At 36.4% G+C, this 24,840-nt stretch overlaps 4 protein-coding genes across 5 annotated transcripts; 2 read left to right on the top strand and 2 right to left on the bottom strand.

Moving 5' to 3' along the window:
• Window positions 1-201: 201 nt before the first annotated feature.
• Window positions 202-5,146, top strand: LOC147293963 (magnesium transporter MRS2-I-like). Its single transcript, XM_086230767.1, has 11 exons — window positions 202-772; window positions 891-920; window positions 1,314-1,467; window positions 1,637-1,758; window positions 2,463-2,537; window positions 3,616-3,843; window positions 3,922-3,966; window positions 4,452-4,496; window positions 4,577-4,606; window positions 4,745-4,864; window positions 4,951-5,146. The coding sequence occupies exons 1-11, from the start codon at window positions 530-532 to the stop codon at window positions 5,035-5,037; spliced, it is 1,179 nt and encodes a 392-aa protein (XP_086086893.1). The 5' UTR covers window positions 202-529; the 3' UTR covers window positions 5,038-5,146.
• A 5,975-nt stretch (window positions 5,147-11,121) lies between these two features.
• Window positions 11,122-15,833, top strand: LOC147293962 (E3 ubiquitin protein ligase DRIP2-like). Its single transcript, XM_086231594.1, has 8 exons — window positions 11,122-11,248; window positions 12,346-12,445; window positions 13,016-13,400; window positions 13,520-13,874; window positions 13,965-14,043; window positions 14,136-14,186; window positions 14,465-14,537; window positions 15,098-15,833. The coding sequence occupies exons 1-8, from the start codon at window positions 11,122-11,124 to the stop codon at window positions 15,269-15,271; spliced, it is 1,344 nt and encodes a 447-aa protein (XP_086087720.1). The 3' UTR covers window positions 15,272-15,833.
• Window positions 15,834-15,942: 109 nt separating this feature from the next.
• On the bottom strand, window positions 15,943-18,738 carry LOC147293961 (PRA1 family protein D-like). Of its 2 annotated transcripts, none has more exons than XR_015120311.1 (2): window positions 18,015-18,738; window positions 15,943-16,275 (listed from the first exon to the last, which is right to left on the bottom strand). XR_015120311.1 is itself a non-coding variant. In XM_086231595.1 (2 exons), exon 1 carries the CDS (start codon window positions 18,621-18,623, stop codon window positions 18,087-18,089), a length of 537 nt encoding a protein of 178 aa, XP_086087721.1. In that variant the 5' UTR covers window positions 18,624-18,737; the 3' UTR covers window positions 15,943-16,275; window positions 18,055-18,086. The 2 variants fall into 2 exon arrangements, 1 of the variants encoding a protein (XP_086087721.1); XM_086231595.1 differs by having other exon boundaries at window positions 18,055-18,737.
• Window positions 18,739-23,291: 4,553 nt separating this feature from the next.
• On the bottom strand, window positions 23,292-23,950 carry LOC147293960 (uncharacterized). The gene is made up of 2 exons (XM_086231153.1): window positions 23,940-23,950; window positions 23,292-23,850 (listed from the first exon to the last, which is right to left on the bottom strand). The coding sequence occupies exons 1-2, from the start codon at window positions 23,948-23,950 to the stop codon at window positions 23,292-23,294; spliced, it is 570 nt and encodes a 189-aa protein (XP_086087279.1).
• Between the last annotated feature and the right edge of the window lie 890 nt (window positions 23,951-24,840).

Genomic DNA, 24,840 nt, shown 5'->3' with positions numbered 1-24,840 from the left:
ACATTTTTACTGTACCAAACAAAAGTCCTATACAAAAAACATTAGGAAATTGAAGTTCAACCCGGAAGAACATAGATCCGCAGGTTCAGAAACTATGTGGTCCCATCTGTCCCCACCCACAGTCTTCTATTGTGCTTTCCCTTTTTAAGAAACAATTTCTTGCGTGTCTAGTCCCTATTGACTCCTTCCAAACCGCCACCACATGAACCCTACCGTCCTACGCAACCCATAAAAGTCCCTTCTCTCCCAGAACACTTCCAATCAAATCCCCAAATTGATATAAACAATCAATCAATCCGACGAAACCCATCATTCAAAACATTCAAAACATTCAAATTGATATAAAACAATCACACCACACCCCCATTGCTTGAATCGTTCACTGGGCCACTTCAAATCTTGAGGATGCAAGTATATAGAATTTGAGATTTGGGTATTGTTTGAGGTTTCGATTGTTGGTTAGTGAATTCGGGATGTGAGTGAATTTGGGTATTTCTGGTTAGGTCCGGTTGTTCGGGGATGGTCAGAGATGGCCCGAGACGGGGAAGTGGTGCCGGTGGACCCACAAGCGGTGGTCGCCGCGAAGAAGAAGTCGTCTCGGAGCTGGGTTCTGTTGGACTGTACCGGCCAAGCTACGGTCTTGGATGTGGACAAGTATGCTATCATGCACCGGGTGCACATTCACGCTCGCGATCTTCGCATTGTCGATCCTTTGCTCTCTTACCCTTCCACCATTCTCGGCCGTGACAAGGCTATAGTTCTCAATTTGGAGGTACACTTTTTGTTTTTGCTTCGATTTCTGATTCTATTGCTTTGGCAATTTTTGGCAATTCTTTTTTTTCTCATTTCCGTTGATTGATATTTGGGTTTGTTTGTATCTGGATGTGCAGCATATTAAAGCAATAATCACTGCTGATGAGGTTAGTATCTCTCTCTCTCTCTCTCTCTCTCTCAGGAGCTCTTTCTTTCTCTGCTGAATTTATTTTGTATTGGGTTTTGAATTGAGTAGACATCAGTATTGATTTTTATCTATTTATTATTTTGTTGCGTGGTCAAAGATTTCTGATTTAAGAGAGGAAGTAGTACTTGTGTTTTAAGACTACTACATAATGGTCAACATGGGTATTAATTGAGGGAGCAACTAAATAGATGGGGCACATTCAGGACATTGAAAGTTTGTTTCCTATAAAGTCAAACCCGTATTCTATTCCTTGTGTTACAGAAAAAAAAGAATAAAAAATATATGGTGCTTTCGACTTTCTATGAGCTGGGGCTCTTTTGCAGATGGTGATTGTTAGTTTGTTATGGGATAGGTGCTGCTTCGGGATCCATTGGATGAAAATGTTATCCCTGTTGTTGAAGAGCTTCAAAGACGGTTGCCTCCTGTGAATTCTGTACGGGAAAGTGAAAGAGATGGGAAAGAATTCCCTGCTGGGCAAAATGATGTTGAGGCGGGTGAAGAAGATGGTATGGCTAATTATTTTAAAGTTTTATCATTGAAGAGTAGTCTCTGTTTTTGGTGTTGGAAATTTACATATGTTTGCATCTGTCACTTCTTTCATTATCCTAAACATCGAAACTTCTGAGTTCTGGTTTTATTCTTTGACATCTGAATGATCAAGATTATGCAATGTAGAGTCTCCATTTGAATTCCGGGCCTTGGAGGTAGCCTTGGAAGCAATTTGTAGTTTTCTCGCTGCACGTACGACAGAACTGGAGACTGCTGCTTATCCTGCTTTAGATGAACTTACCTCTAAGGTAGGACTTAATTTTTGTCTCATTTTCTGGTTTCTTTGCCTCCTCCCTTTGTGTCATTCTAAATGGGAAAAAACAACAGAAGTATTGTTTATTTTCTCATGCTTACAATAGGCTTTGAACCTAAAGTCTACCACTTTCCCACCCCACTCGAATTTCACTTGAGCTGGAGCTCATGGGCACGGGAATATAGTATTTCATTCACTGGTTTGGTTGATTTAGGTAAATCACTGATAAAAGCTCATAGATTCTTGTGAGTCAGCTGTCAGCGTAGGCTATGTGGGAAAATTTTCTGCTTAAAGCACTACATGATAAAGTCTAGGGATTATTGTCTGCATTATTTTGTGAAATTGCTAAAGAAGAATTTTAAATCTCATGCTTTGGTTTTTGTTAAAAGTTTTCATAAACCTCTAGCTTTGCATTCTTGTAGTTGACCTGAATATTTGGCTTCAAAATGGGGTTGGCTTGATACTTGCGTGCATGGTTTTCTAAGCTTAGCATCTCTAATTATGAGAGAGAGTTTCTCTCACTTGATCTTCTAATAAAGAAAAAGAGTCACTCAATTTTCTTTCTGTTTTTCCTTATAAATTGCCACTGTTATTTTTTCAACATTTTAATTTAGTAAAATGTGTCCTTTTTGTCTATAAAAAAATTGGCTTCTTCTGCCTATTTCTTTTGGACATTCTTTTGATCATTGCAACTTGCAGATTAGTAGCCGCAATTTGGATAGGGTTCGTAAGTTGAAGAGTGCAATGACGAGGTTGACTGCTCGGGTACAAAAGGTATATGAACTTCCTGTGGCGTGTGAATGATTTGATAGTAGTTCATGTCTCTTATGAGAGTTATTCATTTAAATGCAATCATCAAAAGATGTTATTTCTTATTAAAAAAATAAAACTTCCAAAGATGTTATTTGCTTCACATTGGTGTTTGGTGAAGGATTTTCATGCCACGCCTCATATTATCTGAACATTATGCCATTAGATTAGATGTTTGATATATTTCATTCATGGAAGTAACATTCTTGAAATGACTATTTAATGTACTGGATGCATACTGCACTAATGTGTTTTATAGGTTGACTTTTCTATTTTTCTTTCATTTTCAATATGTAAGATCTATAATTGGAATTTTTGTGTTGAACCTAAAATTTTGGATGGCATTTATCATACACCTTGGTAATATACATACGCATGCACATGAGCACAAAATCCATGCTCACCAACCATAAGATGAAAATCCAATGATCGATATTCAAATCCTGATAAAATACTCTTTCTTTTTGAATGAATGTCGGTCATTGGATTTTGATCCAACAGTTATTATTCAGACACTAACCAGTTAATGTTTTAATAAGTCACTTACCATGTTTTACACAGTTGGATGAAAATCTAAAATGATTAATAGGACAATGGCTTGAAGTATGTAAGCAAAAGACTTGTGCCCCAGTTTTCAGATTCTGTTGGACACAAAAGCACGTTTAAGAGCATAGCTAAGTGACTATTCAAAAATACCTAAAAACATTTTTGCTTCAAAGAAGACTTTTTTGGCACCCCAGGGGCTGTGCTGAATGGGCACTAAAGCTAGCAATGTCATCTTCTTGGTGAATGTCATCCCCAGAAATCTACTTCATACCTTGCAGTCTAGCTTAGTTGCATTGTAAATGCAGTTTCGTATTATTTCTATAAGCCGCATTCTTTTTTGTTGTGTATGTCATATTGAGTTTTCAGACTACGATATCAAAATGAATTTGTGGTGTGGAGTTGAGAAGAACTTTCTTGACCTGAGTAGACAAAATATCAGTGTCCTCTTTACTACTGCAAATCAAGGCAAGAGGTAATCCTCTATTACTTATTGCAGGTGAGGGATGAGCTTGAACAGCTTCTGGATGACGATGATGATATGGCTGACCTTTACCTGTCAAGAAAATTGGTTGGGGCATCTTCACCAGTTAGTGTCTCTGGTCCCGCCAATTGGTATCCTGCCTCCCCTACCATTGGCTCAAAAATATCGCGGGCAAGTAGAGCAAGTGTTGTAACTGCTCGTGGAGATGAGAATGACGTTGAGGAACTTGAAATGCTACTTGAGGTAATAGCGTTGGCATACTTCTCATTTGTCTTATTTTAGTGAAGCTATATACTAAATTGGTTAGTAATACTTTTGCAGGCTTATTTTATGCAGATTGATGGCACCTTGAACAAATTAGCCACGGTATGGCTACTTTAGATGCAAACGTTGTTTTTTTTTTTCCTTATTGGCTTACAAAAAGAATTGAACCTAGGATTTACTCTCCATTCCACCATACCCCATGCCACTTGAGTTAAGTTTCTTGGGATGGGATGTAAAAATGACCTGCCAGTCCGGAAAAGCCTGATCCATCAAATAGGATGAAAACGAGAAGAAATGTGAGTTGTTTGGGGATTTTTAGATTGTTCTGATTGCTCTGATCCATTATTTAGGGTTTCGGTAGTAGAGGGAGAAGAAAGTGAAAGAGAGAAAAGAGAAAGTGAAGAACATTCAACCTTTTGTGGATTGACCTTAGTATCCTATAAATTAATTTATATAAAACAAAATTACATAACGCTCTTCTTATAATTGAATAAAGTTATTTTATCGTATAAAACCTATAGGCATTTTTTCACATTATGTACACTATATCCAGACAACCTTAACTGCGTAAATCTTAAATTTTGCAGCTGCGTGAATATATTGATGATACAGAGGATTACATTAACATTCAGGTTTGTGATTTTGGAATTTTATTCTTATATGGCAATATTTATCAATGGTTTCTGATTTCACTTGTGCTTCCATTTTGCAGCTTGATAACCACAGGAATCAGCTGATTCAGGTGCCTTATTCTTCCTATTTAGTGTGTCCTATTACTGCAATATGCTGGTTTCATTTCTTTTAGTTCCTTTTTTATTGCTAAATCTGTAGTATTTGTACTATTGAAGACATGTATTATCATCACATTTCATGGCTGCAGCTTGAGCTTTTTCTTAGTTCCGGGACTCTAAGTTTATCCATATATTCTTTGGTGGCTGGAATTTTTGGCATGAATATCCCATACACGTGGAATGATGGTCACGGATACATGTTTAAATGGGTATGCACAAAATTTCTGCTGGTAATTCTTGGCTAGTATGAATGACTAATGAATGTGTCTGAAAATTGAATCTTTTTGTTTTACAGGTTTGCATTGTCACGGGAATAACTTGTGCTTTTCTTTTCGTAGTCATTACTGTTTATGCTCGCCACAAAGGGTTGGTTGGATCCTGAACCTTATAAGTAAAATCAGCAGCCGAGCGGAACATAACATAGTTGGGACTAAAAGGGCCATGGTCCCTGCAAACTTTTGAAGGAAAATAAAACAAGTCAATTTGCGTTATATATCAATGTGTTGAGCATATGTGTCATTTGTAAAAATATTTTGGCTTCTCTTTTATTATTCCAATTAACATTACAGAGATTCTCTGAATTGGAATTCTCGGTCAATCAAATCAAATATCATCTAACTCAAACCTCACAACATCATTTGGATACTTGATTTTAAAAAAGAGTGAGTTTATTTGATCTAATTATTTTGTATTTTTATTCTTGATCCAACTTTTTTTATGTGAAACAATGTTTGCATTGCTTAGTATTTGCGGTTATGATGTCACCCTTGAGCTCGAAACTAGACTTCAATAACTCAAGTTTTGTGCCTTGAGAATAGAGCATATATGGCTATCTTGTTAATGAAAAAATACAATACTAGTAGATTTGAAAGAAAAATCTCGGAAACGTAAAAGGGAATTCAGATTTCAGAGTGCACGAGGAGAAAAGGACGAAATTTCTAAAGAGATAAAATTGGGAGTGGGCATAGTTTGGTTAAACGAACCGTGTGGTTCTATCAAAACCGATATGGTTGGCATTGGAATTTCCATTACCAAAATTCAATCACATATCGTTTGGTGCATAGGATAAGATTAAATAAGATAAATGGCTAAATTCATGTGTATTCAAAGAAGTTTTTAACTTAAAGAAATAAGATGTATTAAGATGAACTAATTATAAGGAGAGACTTATCCCTTCCAATCCCCCCAAAAATGATGGGATTAAATAATTCATCTTTTTCTCATCTTCTTTCCATTTTCTTCGTTCAAGTAAGAAAATACCCTTTATGTTCTTTTTTGAATATACAAGAATTTAGTTATTTATCCTATCAAATTCTATCCTATGCATCAAACGAGGCATGATTTGTTTGCCTGATTTGGTTGTGTGAATGTCAATGTAGATGGCAGCAGATTTGCTTGCCTGATTTGCTTTAAGTTGTGGTTCTCCTCTAAGTTTGGTTGCCTCTATTCCCTCTGGGTTGGAGGACTAAGTTTTTATAGATTGTAATGCATCTTAGTTTCCTTCAATGAAAGCCCTTTTGATAAATAAAAAAAAAGGTTTATGAGCTTCATTTAACACAAGTACAGTCTAATTTAAAACAAATATATATATAAATTAGTGTTAGTAAGCATTTCTTTTGAATATAATTGGGGCCTTTGATACAAGTTCTTCTTCTTCCCTACTCCCCTTAATTACTGATAATTATATTCTACCTTGCTTCATTAACACTAGATGAGTTAACTCACACTACTTGAGTTAACATTCTATTTTGTCAGCACTCGATTTTTTATTTTTGGCCATTAGCACTCGATTTTTTATTTAAATTGTCTTTTTAAGTATTTTAGTAAAGGGATAAAATTGTAATTAAATGTTTTTGGTAGGTAGGCAGAGGAGCAGCAATAACATCACTCTTTTTTTATTCAAGTTATGATGTGTATATAATTAAGGGTAAAATCCCTTTTGAATCCCCTACGCCCAGTGTGGATTGCATGCATTTGATCAGCCCAAAAAATTAGTCTGGTGCGAGAAATCTGGCCTAGGAGACCCTCAGTTACCAAAAAAAAAAAAACCTTGTTGACAGGGTGTGAATTGGTTGTCAAAAATTCAAAATCCACGAAAAACAAGAATTATGTAGAGGATTTAATTACTAGCTTTATTAGTTACCAAAACAATCACACGAATACACTAATACACCGTATAGAGCCGGTAATGGAGAGAGTCAAGTGAGGCAATTTTATTAGGCACTCCTAAATGTTTATAACTCTTAATTATAGATCCTTAATTATATATTCTGTTAGGTCCAAATATTAATGTTTGAGTTATATATTGTTTGCTGTTTTTTTTTTTAAATAACATTTGATGTTTTGCTATGTTATTCTCATGGTTTTGAGTTACTATAAAGATTTTTGCAAGTCTTATCGAAAAAAATTCACGTGAATGTACATAAAGGGTTGAAAGTCTCAATATTTTGTTCTATTTCTAGCTATCGAAATCTCATGACCAATCTTGTACACTGTTTTTTTCGAGTAAGAAAAAGTGCATATCCACACACTTGCCGAACCACAACAAAGAAAATGATGAAAAACAAAAGACTGAAACGAGACCAACAATAAGAGTGTAAATTGCTTTATTAATTACCAAAACAATCACATGTAGCGTTTTGAATACACGTAGCGTTTTGTCAGGTCAGAAAAACATCTATATACGCTTACCAAACCACAATAAACAAATTAGTGAAGCGGAAAGACTAAAAGGAGAGCGATAAGAAGCGTGTAGATCTCATGAAGACCTAAAGAAGGAGAAAGAAGAAGGATGAGAAATTGACTTAATTACAATTCAGGTACACCATCTCTTCTTCTTCCTCATGTTTGTAGGTATGTTTTAAGAATAAGAAAAAAAGATGGGGCAAGATCATGATCTAGATTTGCATGTCCTCAATGATCCCTTTCTGGATCCCTTTCTTGTTAACTTTCACATTCAAGGTTTGCATCATGTTATGATTTTCAGAGAATTTTAAAATAAAAGAAAAAGAAAATCTGAACTTTTGTTATTATAATTTTTTTTTATGTCAAATTTTGTTATTATAATTGATGTTCTCATTCTACACAATATTTTTCCCTTACAGATTCTTGAAAAATATCATAAACACAATCTCCTTGATAAACTCCCCCCCCCCCCCCCCCCCCCTCCCTCTTCTAAAGTTAAATTATGAGAAGATAATCACACTTTCATTTTAAGCCTTTGATCATTGCTCCTATCACAAAAATTCTTTTTCTCTTTATTATTTTATTGCTACAATATCAAATAAAATTACAAAAAAAAAAATTAGGAATTGAGCGTTTTCTTAATTTGTTGATGGTTGGTGAGGTGAGGTTCAGACTTCAGAGAAAACTGAAGAGAGTTTCACCGTCACACAAGAGTGAAGAGACTGACAAATAAGAGTCAGTGGGTTGCCACTTGGCTCTCTGCATAAACCAAAACGCATGCATTGTTACGTTACCTTTATAACGTCCCAATTTTTCCATCCTCATCCATTATTTGTCTTTTTCCTATTTCCAACTTATACAAAATATATGCCTCTATTAATTAAAGACAACCTTTTTTTTTTTTTTTTTAACCTCTATTTGCTTTTCAATTTGTTCATGGGTAAATCCAATATATAGAAGCCTAGAATCCTCCTTCCTTCCTTCCTTTCCCCTTTATTTTTCTCAACATATTAAATTGACCTATTGGAACACCAGTCATAAAATTTTACTTAGATATATGTTAATGGTAGTGTAATCATCTTTGTCAAAAATTTTGATGTTATATTGTTAAGCTACCAATAATATCATTAAATGTGGAAACGTGTTTAAATATGTAGTTTTTATTGAAAATTGACAACATTGAAAGAAAACATTATATGTTAAAACAATAACTGTAACAATGTCACCTTAATTAAGTCTACCAATACTACATCATGCACTAAAATACACTAGGTGCAATAATATCATACACATAGTGACACAATTTATCTCAACCATTACAAGTAATTCATAGAACACATTCTTATAAAAGTCTATATCATTTGCTGTTTGAGTGTCACCATTCTCACTCCATATTCTATTTCCCATCCCATCCTGTTTTTGACCCTATCAATTGTAAAAATTATTAATTCATTTCCTCCATTTTTTATGGATATTCTTAACTTTTTCGATTCATGGCAACCGCCTGGCCATGGCCAAGTATAAGAGTGCTTCAATTTATACTTTACTAAAATGCTCAATATTAACAGTGACGGATCTAAGAATTTCTTTATGTTTCTGTGCTTGTGGTGAAAATAGGAAGTCGAAACTTTATCAAATACCTTGTCCCCACCCCTTAAGTAATAAATAATGAAAAACTTTTGTTTTAGATAAATATATGGAGCAAAAACTGACTTAGTGAATGAATTGAAGACCCATAAATGTCAATGTATTGATTTTTAATAAAGTTATTTACACTCTTCAACGTGGATAAAAAAGCCTAATTAGGCACAAGCCTCGTTGGGTTAGTCCAGTTGACCTCACAAGACTGTTCTATCCATGTTGAAAAATCCTCTAAATCTATATCAGAAAATACATATCCAACTTCTAAACTCATGTCGAAAAACACCACCTTCAACCTCTAAACCCTAAAGGCTAAAGCCCATGTTATATACAATGCATGAATGCAAGACCAACCTTACTCCCGATCAAAATCACAAGCACCATGGAATTAATATTATCCTTTTCCAATTTTCCACCAATATATACATATACATACAAAATGCATGTCTTAGTCTAGGGAAAAGATTTGGGGCCTCAACTTTTGTGTATTAATCTGTACCTCAATCAGATGTGGCAAAATTAAATGGTACACTTTTTTTTTTTATAATAATTATACACATCATTATTTTATTTATATTATCACATTAAAATCATTTTTATTGAAAGACCTATCTTATCTCTTTAGACTCCACTTACCCTAATTTATCTTACCCAATTTTCTCTTTCAATTTCCTCTCCCCAACCCTTCCAATCTCATATTCCTAATTCATCTTTCATCTTCTCTTTTAATTCCTTAGATTTTAACTTTTTATTTTGCTTATTTCATCTTTTTATATCATGTCTCATTTACTTTGTTTAATTGATTTTTCATTCTTCTTTTTTTTTTTTGCTGAGGTTGATTTTTCCATGTTAATTGCAATTGCATATCTTGAATATATGTAATTGCAGGGACGGGACAAAAAGGTTGGGGTAGAAGTGGGGTGTTGGGTTGGGGCTGGAGAGTGAGACTAGTGAATGAATTTATATACCCTCAAAATACAAGAAACCCATTACTCTATTCATTTTAAATTAATAAGAAAGGTTAAAATGATATTTATAAATGAATAATGATATATATTTAACTTAAATAATATTTTAATTGACATGGCATTCCATGTCATTGAGGCACTTAGCATTACCCCTTTACAATATTATGTAGCCCTTTCTCTACTCATACAAAATGCATGAGTGAGCACATTTCTCAGTTAGGCCAAATCACATATATTCACAATTTCAAGCCTTTCATGCAGCATATAAATAGGGTTTGGGCTCCACACTCTTGCATAAAATCCAACACATTTGAGCCATTTGACTTTGCCAACAAATCCACATCACCAAACACGTACGATTTCCACGTGGCCCTCGCGTGCATGCGTCGGCTCCATATTACTGTAATACTGTGTGCCCCAAAAAATCCATATATAGCAGAAAAAAAAAAAAAAAACTGAAAAAAGTAAAAATTCACAACATAGAAAGAAAAAGGAAAATAGAGAGTGGAACAGACGGGACAAACCTTTTTGGTTTTTGGGTTTCACTAGAATTTGAAATAAAAGTACAAACGATGCGCCTGATTTCATTATCTATGTATGTGTGTCTGTTTCTTCCAACACACGACTTCGGCTTCGTATAACACATAGTAGTTGTTCTTGTTGTTGTTGTTGTTGTGTATAGCTTTTTATTTTCATGTGTGCATTTGTGTTTTTTTATACTTTAGAGGTCTATGAGATTTGCATCAGCTATTGAGCCTCGAACAGATCATCAAGGCCATCAAATCCCATTGTCCAAATCGAACAAGACCCCTGTCGAATACTCCAAATCCCACTCTGCCTCTCTGTTTCTCATTCGTTTTCTCGCCCACCAAACACACCCCAATAGCCAGCAAGCACGACATAGATAGATAGATTAAAAATCAGCAGACCCACATTGGGTTTTGTTTGTTTTTGCGATTTCTTGGTGATTCCCCTCTGTTTCTTGTCCAGAGTGAAGCAAAATCTCGTGGATTCTTGGCATGCACCATGTGTGTTTCGTACGTGAATATGGTGTTTGTGTTGGTTGTGGTGTGAGAGTGTGTCAATCTGTCATTGTCTTTGGTTCGTGTTTGCGTGTCAGTTTCTCAGAGACCGTCTGAGAGTCTGAGGCAGAGGAGATGTCGACGATAAAGATGATGAGTAGCAGCAGCCAGCAGTTGGTGAAGATAGAGAGACAGAAGGTCGCAGCATGCATGACATGTCCTCTCTGCAAAAAGCTCTTCAGCCAGGCGACTACTATCTCTGAATGCCTCCATACCTGTCAGTGCCCTCTCCCTTTCTCTCTCTCCATGTCCCTCAAATTTATGTCTTTTGGATCTGATTGTTAATGTAATTTTACGTTTTCATGAACTGAGCATTTTTCAATTTCCATTTTGGTTGTCTTCGTTTTGAATTTGGATGTCAACTTCTAATTATTGTTTGGTGTTTGTGGAATGACCAACTTGGACTCTGCCATAAGGTAATGTGTTCTGTACAAAAATCAAGAGAGGTTGTTATTATGGTACATAATTTGTGGCAAGCCATTAATCTTTTTAGCACAACAGCTCTGGGTTTATATATAAGTTACATTATACTTACAAGAAAAAGTTGGCTTTTGCTTTTGAGTCGTATGTTTGATAGTATGAAAGAAATGCAGAGCATTATACTCTTTGTGACTAGAGAGTGTTTGTAATTGCAAATAGAACTTTAAAGATTTATTAACCATTCTTAGAGTACTTTGCCTCACCATTCCATATGTTACAAGTTGGTGAATTTTTACTTCCTTGCATGCTTTTAAGATTGCTATTGGTCATATACGGTTGCTTGAAAATGGCATTTATGTACTTAATGATGCAATGTTTGTGACTACATCTGTGTTTTTCTGAAAGCTTTTTTCATGGTTGCATGGTCTATAACTTCATGAAGTTTTCAGTTTTGATACCTTGGTCAGATTTCACTCTGTACTGGGCAAGATAAAGTCTACTAGGAAAGAATTTAGTTCATTTCCCCAAATTTCTTAACAATGATACAATTGAGGAACCACAATTATATTTCAGAGATGAGACTCCATTTATTTGTTATATTCCACTAGAGCATGGTTTTGGCAATGTTGTGTAGTTTATAATATGCATGAGTGTAAGTTTTGCTTACACATATAACGGCTTTGCTTGTAAGAAACTTGACTTAATGCTCCATGTCTCTTTACTCATTTCTCTCCTTACCTCTTGGTTTATGTCTAATTTTGTCTGAAGTATATCGATATGTTATGCATTAAGTGCTTTATTTCCTTCAGTCTCACATATACTGCAATCGATGAGCTGCATGTTAATTTTCTTCTATCAATCAATTTGACTTGTTTATTTCGGTTGTGAGAACAGTTTGCAGGAAGTGCATATATGACAAGATAATAGATGAAGGGTTGGATTGCTGTCCAGTATGCAAAACAGATTTAGGGGTTTCTCCATTGGATAAACTCAGGTATTTGATCATCAACATTCCTATGTTTATAAATGTTTTAAGCATTGGCTGCTCGCATAATGCATGAACTAACTGCTCAACATGCAGAATTCAACTAATGAATTGTCTAGTCAACCCATCTTTGTTTATTGCAGTGTAGAACCATTTGTTTATACCAACCTCTGCGTTAGGAAGAACATTGTGATGTTTAAATGAGAAAGAAGACATGCAACGCTTAGTTTTCTTTCTATTAATATTTACATTTTATCCCATTTACCAAGAAATTCACCTCAAATAGTTACCAAATATATAGTTCTTTTTGGAATTTTTCCCGTCTCTTTTAGTGGAATTTCTCGATGGGCAAACATACAGTGGCAATTGTAATTTGTAGATATCTGCAATCTTTGAAATCTTTATCACATGTGAGCCTGCATATTAACTGCAAGATATAATTTGGCAATAATTATGCTTGAGGCCAAATCTTACCCACTTGAGAAAATTTTTCTTTTTAGTTTTGCAAGAAAGTGAATTGTAAAAATGACCAGTGCACAGATCCATTCTTGTTATATGCTTCCTTAATTTTGTCTACAGGACAGACAACAGTTTGCAAGACATGAAGGCCAAGCTCTTCCCTCCTGAAAGAAAAAAGTGCAAGGCACCTGTAGGCCATAATGTGGAAGATATAAGGACCAAGAACTGTCCTTCGGAAAGTAAAAAGGTTGAGGCACCTGCTGTGCCCTCAGTTCCATTGCCAGCTAAAAGAAAGGAGAAATATCTCTCTTCCTTGGAACTAAGTACACCTAGTGTATCGACTAGGTCGGGTATGAGTGGAAGAAGAAGATATCCTACAAGAAAGAGTCTTCCTCAACGAGTGTGCAGTCTTTCCATTCAGGAGCCTGTTAGGAAAGAGGAAGATTGCTTGGAGAGACTTAACTCACCCGAAACTCTAAAGAAAGATGCACTTTTTAACAGACAGGTAAAAGAGGTTGAGCTTTGGTTTCTCTATACTTATAATTTGAATATTATAACAATAATTATTGGCTTTACTTCTCCATTTCATTCTTCTAAAAATGTTGAATTACCATTTTGTTGCAGAAATCTACTGAGGAATCATCTAAGCAACACATGCTTAACAATCACGCTGAGGACAATGCTCAACCAGAGGATGGGAAAACTGATGTGTGGAGACCTTTAAATTGCCTGGTGGAAGCTGCAAGCAAAGAAAAGCCTGATGAGTTTAAAGTGCCTGCTGACAGACCAGTGTTGCGTGATGCCCACAACAATGAAACACATGAGCTTAAAGCCCTTAAGGAACATAGTAACAAATCCAAAGTCCATGTCAATGAAAATGAATCTAATCTTGCACCTTCAGGATCAGTGACATTTAAGAAAGTGCAACGTGGCCGAAAAAGAAGAACAGCTGTATCTGAGGGGCTTAATATTCCAGCACATAATATTCCAGCACAGAATGTTCCAGCACATAATGTTCCAGCACAAAACATTCCAGCACAAAATATTCCAGCACATAATATTCCAGCACAATTTGTGGTCGATGCAAATAATAAACTTGAAAGAAGATTCAATCCAATTTGGTTCTCATTAATTGCTTCCAATCAACAGTGAGATTTTTTTCCTTTGGCATAACCCAAGAACTTATCTTGATTGTTTCTTTTCTGTATTGAGTTTACAATTTTGTAATTGATGGTTGTAGGGAAGGCTATGCACCCCTGCCACAGATACCTTCATACTTCTTGAGAGTCAAGTAAGTTTCATTAACCTCATGCCCTTCATGTTTTTATTTCTATTCTTTGTTTATCCTTTGCCCATTTTTGCTTTGGCAATTAAAATCTCATTGTTCAATTACTTGTTTCCCTGCACCACAGCTTTTCAGTCTTGGAAGTTCACAGCAATACCTTTAGCATATTTTACATGCAGCATGAAGTGTCATTTGTACAATGACCTCTTTAAATTTTCTCGCAATTCTCAGTGTAATTTCTTTATGTAGTTTTATTTTTGATTTTTTTTTTCCAAATGTCATAGGGATGGTAGTTTACCTGTTTCTTTCATCAACAAGTATCTGGTACGAAAGCTGGATCTTAACAGCGAGGCTGAGGTAACATCATCTTTGTCCCTTTTGAAATTAAACTCATGATAATGAAGATGCATGGAGTTTCATTCTCTATGTTACTTTACCTTAAGCTGTTCTGTAGGGCTTATATAATTAGCAGGAACCACTTTTACCATTATTGACTTCATAATCTAATCATGAATTGATTTTCATACAGATGTTAACTTGCTCATAGTGATCAATTTGAATATTGGGTAACTTTGGGTTTGTGATGCTCTGTAAAGTACATATTCTTGTGACAAACAAGACAATAAATTTGTGAATTGCTGCTCCTGATAGTAATATTTGAAATGGACATTTTTGTAGTCAGAGCTAAGTAAAATTGATTTGGCAACATTAAATGCAAAGAAACAATATTCATTGATGCAGACCAGTATATATCCTTTTATCACACCTTTAAATACTGTTAATAATAGGTTAGCACAAAGTCTATTGGTCAAAAATCCAAATCTTAAAGACTTAAACGATCTGCTCTAATAGAGATTACACATTGCAGATGAAGTATGCCCATTTTGATACTGAATTTCAGTTGATGCCTAATACAGGTGGAGATCTCACTGTGCGGTCGGCCGATAATTCCCACACTGCAGCTGCATCACTTGGTAGACCTGTGGTTACAGACAGCACCAGGAACACAGAAAATACACACCTCTGTAGGCAGCTCAGCCAAGGATTTTGTGATGGTTCTAACATATGGTCGAAAAATACATCCCTGGTAAACTAGTTTTGGCTATCCCTTAGTGATCACTATCCTGTTAAAAGTGATCACAGACTTCACAGTCCAGGCAGTCTCTGCCGCCTTCGCTGTTCTCAGCTTGAGTTTGTACTCAGACTTTCATTTGTTTTCTTTTTCATCTCTGCTTGCATATGTTTGTTACTTTGCATGCAGTGTGGTGTGCCCGGTACTTTATGCTTTTGCAGGTTTAAATTATGAAACAGCACAGCTTCGGTTCTATTAAACTCATTAATTATTCCTTTTCTTTTCTTCCTTTCTGATAATTACTAATCACTTGGAAAACTGGATGCACACCGGGTCAAGCTAATGCGACCTCCAATCTGACCTACAATGGGAGCCATTTTGAAGACTGGACAATGCTATACAACTTAAAAGTTTACTATTCTGTTTTCTTAGACTGTGATGATATGGTGTGATTGTTGTATTTTTTTTTTTTAATATAAGGATGTGGAATGGCCATTGGAGAGAGAGAAGAAAAAGGGGATAAATTGCACTTCAGCAATTTGAGAATGGCAGCTTGAATTTTCCATAGATGTTAAATCTAGTCGGTCTCACTCTCACGTCTCACCCCATGGCCATGGACAAACTGATAAATGGTTTTTCTTAATTTTGCATTAGAATCTGAATCTGCTCACAAGCACTAATGAGAAGGAATTAGCACTGCTGAAATGATTACTACAAAAATTGCAGTTAATCTTTACATTTTCATGGATCCATTGTACTTCGGAATAGCATGAACTGACACAACCTCCTATTTCTTGCTCCACATTTACCATGAGAAAACAATGTTATATACAAGTTTCTCTGTTAAAAGCACTAGAACCATGATTTGAATAGGCAAGAAAAGTTGAGCAACAACTAAGGTGGTGTGTACGCAATTACATACTTCAGAAGAAAGTCGCTAGCATCAGAACTGGATCTGTTGGTTAGAAGTTTACTCCCGCCTGGGAACCAGGTACCGACTAAAGAACGAAGAAATGCTACCACCTGCAATGCATACAGGGCAAAGACATAAGAATTAAAATGTTGAATTCATGGAAACCAAAACCTTGAATTAAAATGTTGAAATAGGAATTGTTGTTAAACATAACATAAATGTCAAAAGATCAGATGCCCTGTAGGCCTGGAGGAATGTAGGAGAGTCATCTTACGACTCTTTCCAACTAATGATCAAAATAATAAGGTAATCCATTCTCTCATAATTCCATACTTGAGGTTGTGTTTTCTAAGCTCATTGGAAAAATCAGATACTAATGACTTATGGCAGGAATCATCTAAGGGCATCAGCTTTTTTGGAACCAAATCCAAGGGCATCAGTTAGAGAACGGATCTCTACTTGTCATAGACAACTTAACAACTCAAGAAAAAAACCACGACTGACATACGGCAGGAAAAGGCTTCAAGAACAATATTTTCTCCAATCAAGAGCATGACTTAGCTTATCAAACAAGACACCTATTTCTACACAGATGTTTGGAACAAATTCTATGGTAATCCCCACTAATCATGCATCAGAAAGTGAACAAATTATGAAAGTTCCAACTCAGATGTGTATGCATCCAAACATACATAAACATCCGTATGTTAACAAAAAATTGCATGTTTTAGAAGTAATGAACACTAGGCTTGATTCAATCCCTGACCAAGTCCTAACTGGGAATTTCAATAATTATATTCTAAAAGGAAAAAATAATCATGTCTATGAAAGAGAGAATAAATTTCAAGATTATGTGCTTTCTTTGGACAATGGCTAGAGTATAAATTTCACAAGACCAATTTCATTAAAGAAAGAAAGAAACAAATGAAGATCAACTCTAATTTCCCAACTTCAGGCAAAAGGTTCAAAGAAGAAGCTAATTCAAATTGTGAAAATGCATTAAATGATCAAACATCTGCTAGTTTCTACATATTGATCAAGTATCGTGACAAGAATTTATACCATTATGTTGAATTATTCACCCAAAAAGGAGAAAAAAAAAATATTTGGCATTTGCACCAATATGGTCAGAAAGTGATGGCAACCATACTAACTTAGCTATAACCATCTTCCACAGATACATTCTACTCTGTTCAATTGTGAACAAATGCATAGAAAATAGATTAATGTAATTTATACACAGAGAGCAACAAAAATAATGCGATGTTTTACTACTGACAAGAATATGCACTTCTTTTGGAACTTGGAACTTAAGAGAAAAACAAAAATAATATGTGTAAAATTTCATCATTGTGGTATGAGAATGATTAATTCAAAGTAAGCTTTCTAGAATAACAGGTATAAGTATAACCAAGTAATAGCTAGAAACAAGTTGCTATTGAACTACCAAAATGTCACTTCACATGTTGTTTTGGCACTTCATCAGTACCTAGCAAAGTGAGATTTGAACTAAGGGCATGGAAAAGAGTTATACAGGGTAATTGGGACGTAAAACACGTAATCTTGACATAGGGGAGTCTTCTGCCAGAAAATATAATTGATAGAAAGATAATACGATTGTCAATTACTCAAACATAAAATCTTCCACATATGGATATATAATCAGCTTAGATTAAACAAAGTTCCAACTGTTTCATAGAATCATAAGGCATGCCCACCTCATAAAACCAAACAATCATAAGGCATGCCCACCTTCCATATATGCAGTAAACAATATAAGGCATCATCATACTTAACAAAGAGATTTAGCACAACAGCAACAATTATAAACCAAAACAAAACACTTTACCAGATTCAACAAATCCCAGAAAAAATCAAAGCCAGCCCACCTCATAAAACCTCAAGAACACCACAAGAAAGGTCACATTATGGTGTAATTCCCTTGTGGGTCAGGATCATCCGAGAGCAGAGCCCCATAAGGCGATTCTTGGTCATCCATAACAAGATCCTCCGTGCCCCTAAACACCGCGTGCAAGCAAACCAAAACGACCCCAATCACGACCGAAACGACGACGTTGAGCCACACATGGGTCAGAACCAAAGCCACCACCGTAATCACCCCAAGAGAACCCATCACGACCCGGTCATCGACGGTAAAGCCGAAGACCACAAGGGGCTGATCCCGCGAGAAGTAGAGGAAGACCCACGTGAAGAAGATGATCAAGAACACGATCATGGAGATTGGGTGGTATATGAGGCTGAGGAAGAGCAGGATCAAGAGGATCATGGTGTAGTTGGAGCGGAAATGGGTCAAGTTCTGGGCGAGTCGGGTCGTGGCCTCCGAGAGGTTCAGAGGTAGGCTGAGGGCGGTGGGTTCGAGGAGCTCACCCCACGGCCGATGCCTCGCCATCGCCGATTGGCTCGCTTCTTTGAACCGGGTCACCAATCCGGTGGACATTGCGAAATGGGGTTTTCGAAAGGCTGAAGTATGTGGCGGAGATTTGTGTGAATCTGAGCAAATCAGAGATGAGAGATGGGTCTTTGTGTTTCTTGTGCCTCTAGTTCGTTGCTAATGGCGCAAAAAGGCATTCGGTCAACTTCGTTGACTCCGTCTGCAATTTGGTTTTGACGGGTTTGGACTGTGTACTGTGGGAAAAGGGTGGTGGGCCACATTTGGTTCAATGTTTCAACCCAATATATAGGGCCCAACTTAAATCTAAATCAGGGTCTCTTGGAATAGGACAACCCAACATTCTGTTTGACCCCAAAACATTGGGCTGGGCTTGAAAATAAGTTGGTTCTTAATGTGAAGAATTGCAGTGATGACCGCAACTGAGGCTGAAAAGTAGCATGTCAAATTGAAAAAAACAAAAACAAAAAGGGGCTAAATTTCAGATGATAAATTTGGAAAACTACTCCAAATTAAAGTCAATTAAAGATTTTTAACCTCTTTTTTAAATTTTAAGAAATTTGACCCTCGAGTAGTGTTTGAGCTCCCTTCGAGAAAGAGCCTATTTGGCTTACTTTTTACCTCCAACATGATGTTATTTCCTGGATGAAGCTTAATGAATAAACAGTCAAAGGGTTTTTTCTTTTCAAAAAAAAAAAAAAAAATCACCAACGGTGTTTAAACTACATGACCAAAATTGCAATGGTTTGTAAAGTATATGACTAAAAACACAACGAATTTGACGATTCAATAAACGAAAATACTAATTTGTCTTTAAATTACAACAATTTGTAAATTACATGACAAGAATTATAATAATTGAACCTACATAGATCAAAGTGGAACTTAACCCAAATTATAGGGACCAAAAGTGAAATTTGACAAAAAAAAAAAAGGGACAGGAAATTAGGATACAATACGCTCATTGTATATACAGCCAGATCTTGTGGTTCAAAATCTATACTCTAGGTATGAAAAATGTGAACCCGTATGATTCAATGGTCTAAAATGCATCTACATCACATGCGGTGTCTGTATGTTAGCTTTTCTTAAAAAAAAAAAAAAAAACACAAGAAAGAGGGGTTTGAGCTGGCATAATTGGCATTATGTTTTGTGCACCATAATGTCAGGCTTGGCAGAACAACAGAGCTTGATGGGTCGGCCCAGCCTGGGGTTGGACTCAGAGTTCGGGCCTGTAGCTTAAATTGAGCATTTGCAAAAAGAGTTTTGAAAGTGAGAAGTATGAAGTAAGGAATAAAATTTTGGGTTTCGAGGAAATTTGGATAGAAATTTGATAGAAATTTCGACAAAAATTAGACGGAAATAACGGAAATTGCTATCAAAATACGGAAATTTTGAATGAAACTTTACCATATGTTTATTTAACATATTATCTACTAAATTGATAAAAAACATTGAAGAAACCAAATTATATAATAGGTTTTATGTGATATAAGATGAATATAATACACGTTGGAGACAAATACTGTTAAATAAAATTGGTATATTATTTATACTCTATAATATGTACACTAAACCCTATGTATTTTATAATCTATATTCTATATTGTTTAGAATATGACATATGATATTAGGGTTTAGGCCCTTTAGGGTATTTTAAATTATTTTTTATATAGAAATATATTATAGTTTACTAGTTTATGGTTTAAAAACAACTAAACGAAACTCTAAAACGACTAAATGAAACTCCAAACCATTTTTTTCTCTTTACAATTGCCTAAATGCCCCAAATCCCAATCAATCCTAAACATTTTAATTTTTCTCTTTTTTTTTTAATATTTTTTTTAATATTTTTTTTTCTTTTTTTTTTATATTTTTTTATATTTTTTTTTCTTCTTCTTTTTCTTTTCTTCCTTTCTTTTTTTTTTTCTTCTTTTTCTTTCTTTCCTTCCTTTTCTCTTTTTTTTCTTTCCTTCCTCCTCTTTCTCCCCATGCCGTCCCCCTTGTCGTCGCCCCCCCGCCGTCGCCCCCTGCAGTTGCCACTTTCTCCCTCATCTCCCCCTGTCGTCGCCCCCTGCCATCGCCTCTTTCTCCCTCGATCTCCCCCTTGCCGCTGCCCTGTCGCCACCCCTTCTTTCTCCCTCCATCTCCCCCCTGCCGCCCCTGCCACTGCTCCCTTTTTCTCCAAAAACCCAGCCTTCCAAAACCAGATCTCAGTCTCACCGCCGAAAATTTCGACAATTTCAACGAAATTATCCCAAAAATTTTACAAATATGGGTTTCGATTTCGACACCCCAAAAAATCGAAATTTTCGGCAAAACTTTGAAATTTAACACCTTGGTATGAAGGGAATAAGGGATTCCTAGAAAAAGAAAAAGACATAAGAGAATGGCTAGGTTGGCTTGTTAGATATAAAAAATTTAAGTTATAAAGGAATTGCCAAACATTATACATCGAAGTATCGAACCAACATATTCCTTCATGTTTGTAAGTATAGTTTCATTGCACTTAGTAAATTAACAAATAAGTGAGGAATGACATATATTGGAGGTTTCAAACTCATGATATCTATAATTAGAACTCTAATACTTTAAGTTTAAATTATTAAGAATAATCCAACAATATATACTAAACTAACCAGAATCCAAGATATGTATACATTTCTGACGTTTAGGTACTCAGAAGCAAAATATTGGCCTGATAAAATGTCCTCCACCACTTATGCTTGACCCCAAATATTCAAGAGTTCTCAAAGCCATTGTAGGAACATCTTGGCTCCAACTGGTGAATAGGCTTTGCTTAATCAACTTATCCTACAAAAATTATAAAAAACGAATTCATATTAACTACAATGCATCAAATTTAATAACTCTGAAGGAATTAAGGTTATAGCAACATGAAGACCAAAAGACATTAAATTAAAATTGCTTCTTGGGTCGAGTGAAAAAAGGAGAAGTTGCATGTGGCGTTGGGTAGCATGCAAGCATCAGCTTTTTAATTCAGTCACATGACTAAAAATATTGGCCAGAAAGGACACATAATTTCCAATATATTTTGGCAGGGGCCATCAGAGCAATGTGGCAGATGCAGATCCAAATTAACAGAAGGAAGATAATTCATGGCCATATATAAATTTGAAAGCAACAAACAAATTAAGTCCTGTCCTTGTTCTCATTCTCATTCACACGGCATGTGCGCAGATTCCCAGAACAGAAGAAAACAATAGATAAAATAAGTCTTAAAATCAAATCAAATTACATTTTTTGTCTATATATATAATTTCATTTTAGAGTTATATGGGTGTTGAGAGTAAAATCTCATACCGAAAATGTGAAGTTTTGCACATAGAGTATAACATTTTGAGCCTTTTCACTAGCTCGTTGTTAATTTATTTTGGAATTAAATGCTCTGATTATTCCACAAACAACCCACATGTTAGGCTTAATAGACACTCGTTTTAGAGTTATTTGTATCTGTATATGCATATTTTTAGGTTACATATATATCTTTTTAGGTTGTAGATGCATTTTTTAGGTTGCAAATTATATGTTTTAGATTGTAGATACAAGTTTTAGATTGCAATTGCAGTTGCGGCTTTTAGATGCATGTTAGGTTGCAGATGCATCTGCCGAGTGCTCAGCAATAATCGTTGAGCACTCGGTAAGTATCACTGAGCACTCGGTGGGAATTGCGGCGCTATATAAGTAGACATTTTGGGATTCTATTTAATTTTTGAGCCTACTGAAATTTGGGTTAAATTTATTTTTCATTTTGGATTTCTAATTAAAGCATCTTTTTTTTCCCCACCCAAACCCTAGGTCTTCTCTCCCCCTCTTCTCTCTTGCGGCGGCTCTTTCCTCTTTGCGGCCTTCTTGTCTCTTGCTCTGCCACCGAACGCTGCTCCACTGCACCAGTTGCACCATCCTCTCTTCCTGGTCCAAACGTGGCTCACTTCTTCCACCTCATAGAATATTCTAATTATCTTCTTTGGGTTGCAAAAAGTATAAAAATGCTCTGCACCAAATTTTTTTTTTATACAATCGTTGTATACTTGTAGATATGCAGTCCCTCTTCATATTCAACATTTAATCATCACACACTAGTCAATGTAACCAAATATGAGGAATCGAGTTGCATATAATTATATAAATTAAAACAAATAAAAATTGCAAATTACTATTTAAAAGAAGAGTGTTATATATTCAATATATCCAACAACAATATAAGGTCATGAATTCAGCACATGCTTCATATGCATTTACCAAAAAAAGGCCATCAAAGACCGTGTACAGCAAAAGAGATGCAAACAATTAACGTTGAGATCCTTCCAAGTTCCAATAATAAGTCTCTTTCCAGTTTCCACCCGGCCCGTCCCACCCTCCCATTCACACATACACATTAATTGAGCGACTGGGAAAAGTCACAAAACCATGCACCACGTAAAATCGATCTCTAGTCGTTAATTCCTTTCAAATTCTTTTTCTTACATATCCAATTGATCAAAAGCTAGGAATTCAAACTACAATATATAATTGAAATAACGAAATCTTCATACTATTTTTCAGAAAATTAATTAAACATTATTATTATCCTGTTTTTTTTAATGTTTTTAATTTGCTGTGGTTTGATTGAGTACTGACGTAGGTTTGTTTAGTTTTTGAGAAGAAGCTGTGGCAATTTATTAATCAAAGATCAGTGTTCACTGCTTCACTAAGTCATAAAGGCATTACATCAGTCCAAAAACAAACACCCATGTGGGTCTTAGCAAACTGAGCTAATTGGTGAGCCACCAAATTGGTCTTGCGACTGCGGAACTGGCAAGTAGCTCCCGCAAAGGAGGCCAAAAGTAGCTTAATTTCCTCCACTAAAACACCATCTGCATGCATACAGGGACCTTCCATATTAATACAGCTGACTGCGAATGCAGCATCCATCTCGAGTATGATGCGCTGAGCGCCTAAATCCAGTGCCAGTGTGAGCCCCATCACCGCGGCTTGAAGTTCAGTGACTTGTGGCGAGAAGGATCCCGGCACCTGCTTGGTCGCTGCCACCAGAACATTGCCCGAGCTGTCGCGAATTACGACACCCAGTCCGCAGCGCCGGTGGCCACTCAGAACTCCCCCGTCCACATTAATTTTCACTATCCCCTCTGGCGGTTTTTCCCACCGGCCTGGCCCAGGTCTCACACACCTCTGCTCCACCAAACTCGAATTAGCTTCCTTGAAATCCAGTGCAAAGTGAACCAAACGACGATAGACATCCTCAGGCACCTCTCTAACATTGTTATAGACCCAATTATTCCTCAAGTTCCAAATACCTCAGCAAAGGAAGGCGAAGAAGGTCAGCTCATCCATGGAAAGAACCCGCTGAGCATATTGACAAAATTCAATAGCCGACCCCCCCATTGGCCAACCCACAGCCTCACTCAAGGAGGATTGTCTCCAGATGGCTTTGGCACCTTTGCATTCCCATATGGCATGTAAGGAAGTCTCAGCCCGATGGTGGCAGCAGGGGCAAAAAGGATCGGCACGAACTTACGCTGAAACAAATTAACATTGCAAGGGAGAGTTCCAGAGCACCAGCGCCACAAGAAAAGCTTGACCTTTCCTGGAATTTTGAGCTTCCACACCCCCCTCCAGAAACTTTCCTGAGAGGATCCTTCTGCACCCCCGGCCCTCCGCTTCTCATTGACAGCCAACCAATATCCACTTTTAACCGAGTAGCAGCCATTCTTCGAATAATGCCATATTTGGGTGTTCGCCACATGCATTCGGCTGAGAGGGATGCTGACCATCATGTCAGCCTCAGGAAGAGCAAAATGTGCATAAATGAGATCATAGTTCCACTTACTGCCATCGGTGATGAGGTCGCTTACACAGAGGTCAGTGGCAAGCAAGCGAGGAGACTGCACTCGGAAAGTGGTCGGAGAGGGTAGCCATCCATCCTCATATACTGAAATGTTCTCACCCGTGCCCACTCTCCATCTCATACCAGCCAGAAGTAATTCCCTAGCCCATAACAGAGACCTCCAAAACAGTGAAGGACTGAAACCTAGAGAAGCATTTGTGAACTGATCCAGAGGGAAGTATTTTCCTTTGAGAACCCGGCATACCAAAGCATTCGGTGTTGTTAACAGCCTCCAGCCGTGCTTTGCTAACAGAGCTTTGTTGAAACTCTCCACTTCCCTGAAACCCAGCCCTCCCTCCAGCTTCGAACCACACATTCTCCCCCATTTTAGCCAATGCAAACCCTGTTTGTTTTTAT

This window comes from Dryas octopetala, chromosome 2, assembly GCF_963921425.1.
Source record: "Dryas octopetala chromosome 2, drDryOcto1.1, whole genome shotgun sequence".
NCBI lineage: Eukaryota > Viridiplantae > Streptophyta > Magnoliopsida > Rosales > Rosaceae > Dryas > Dryas octopetala.
The sequence above is the reverse complement of the archived record's forward strand: the minus strand, read 5'-3'. Positions and strand labels throughout refer to the sequence as shown.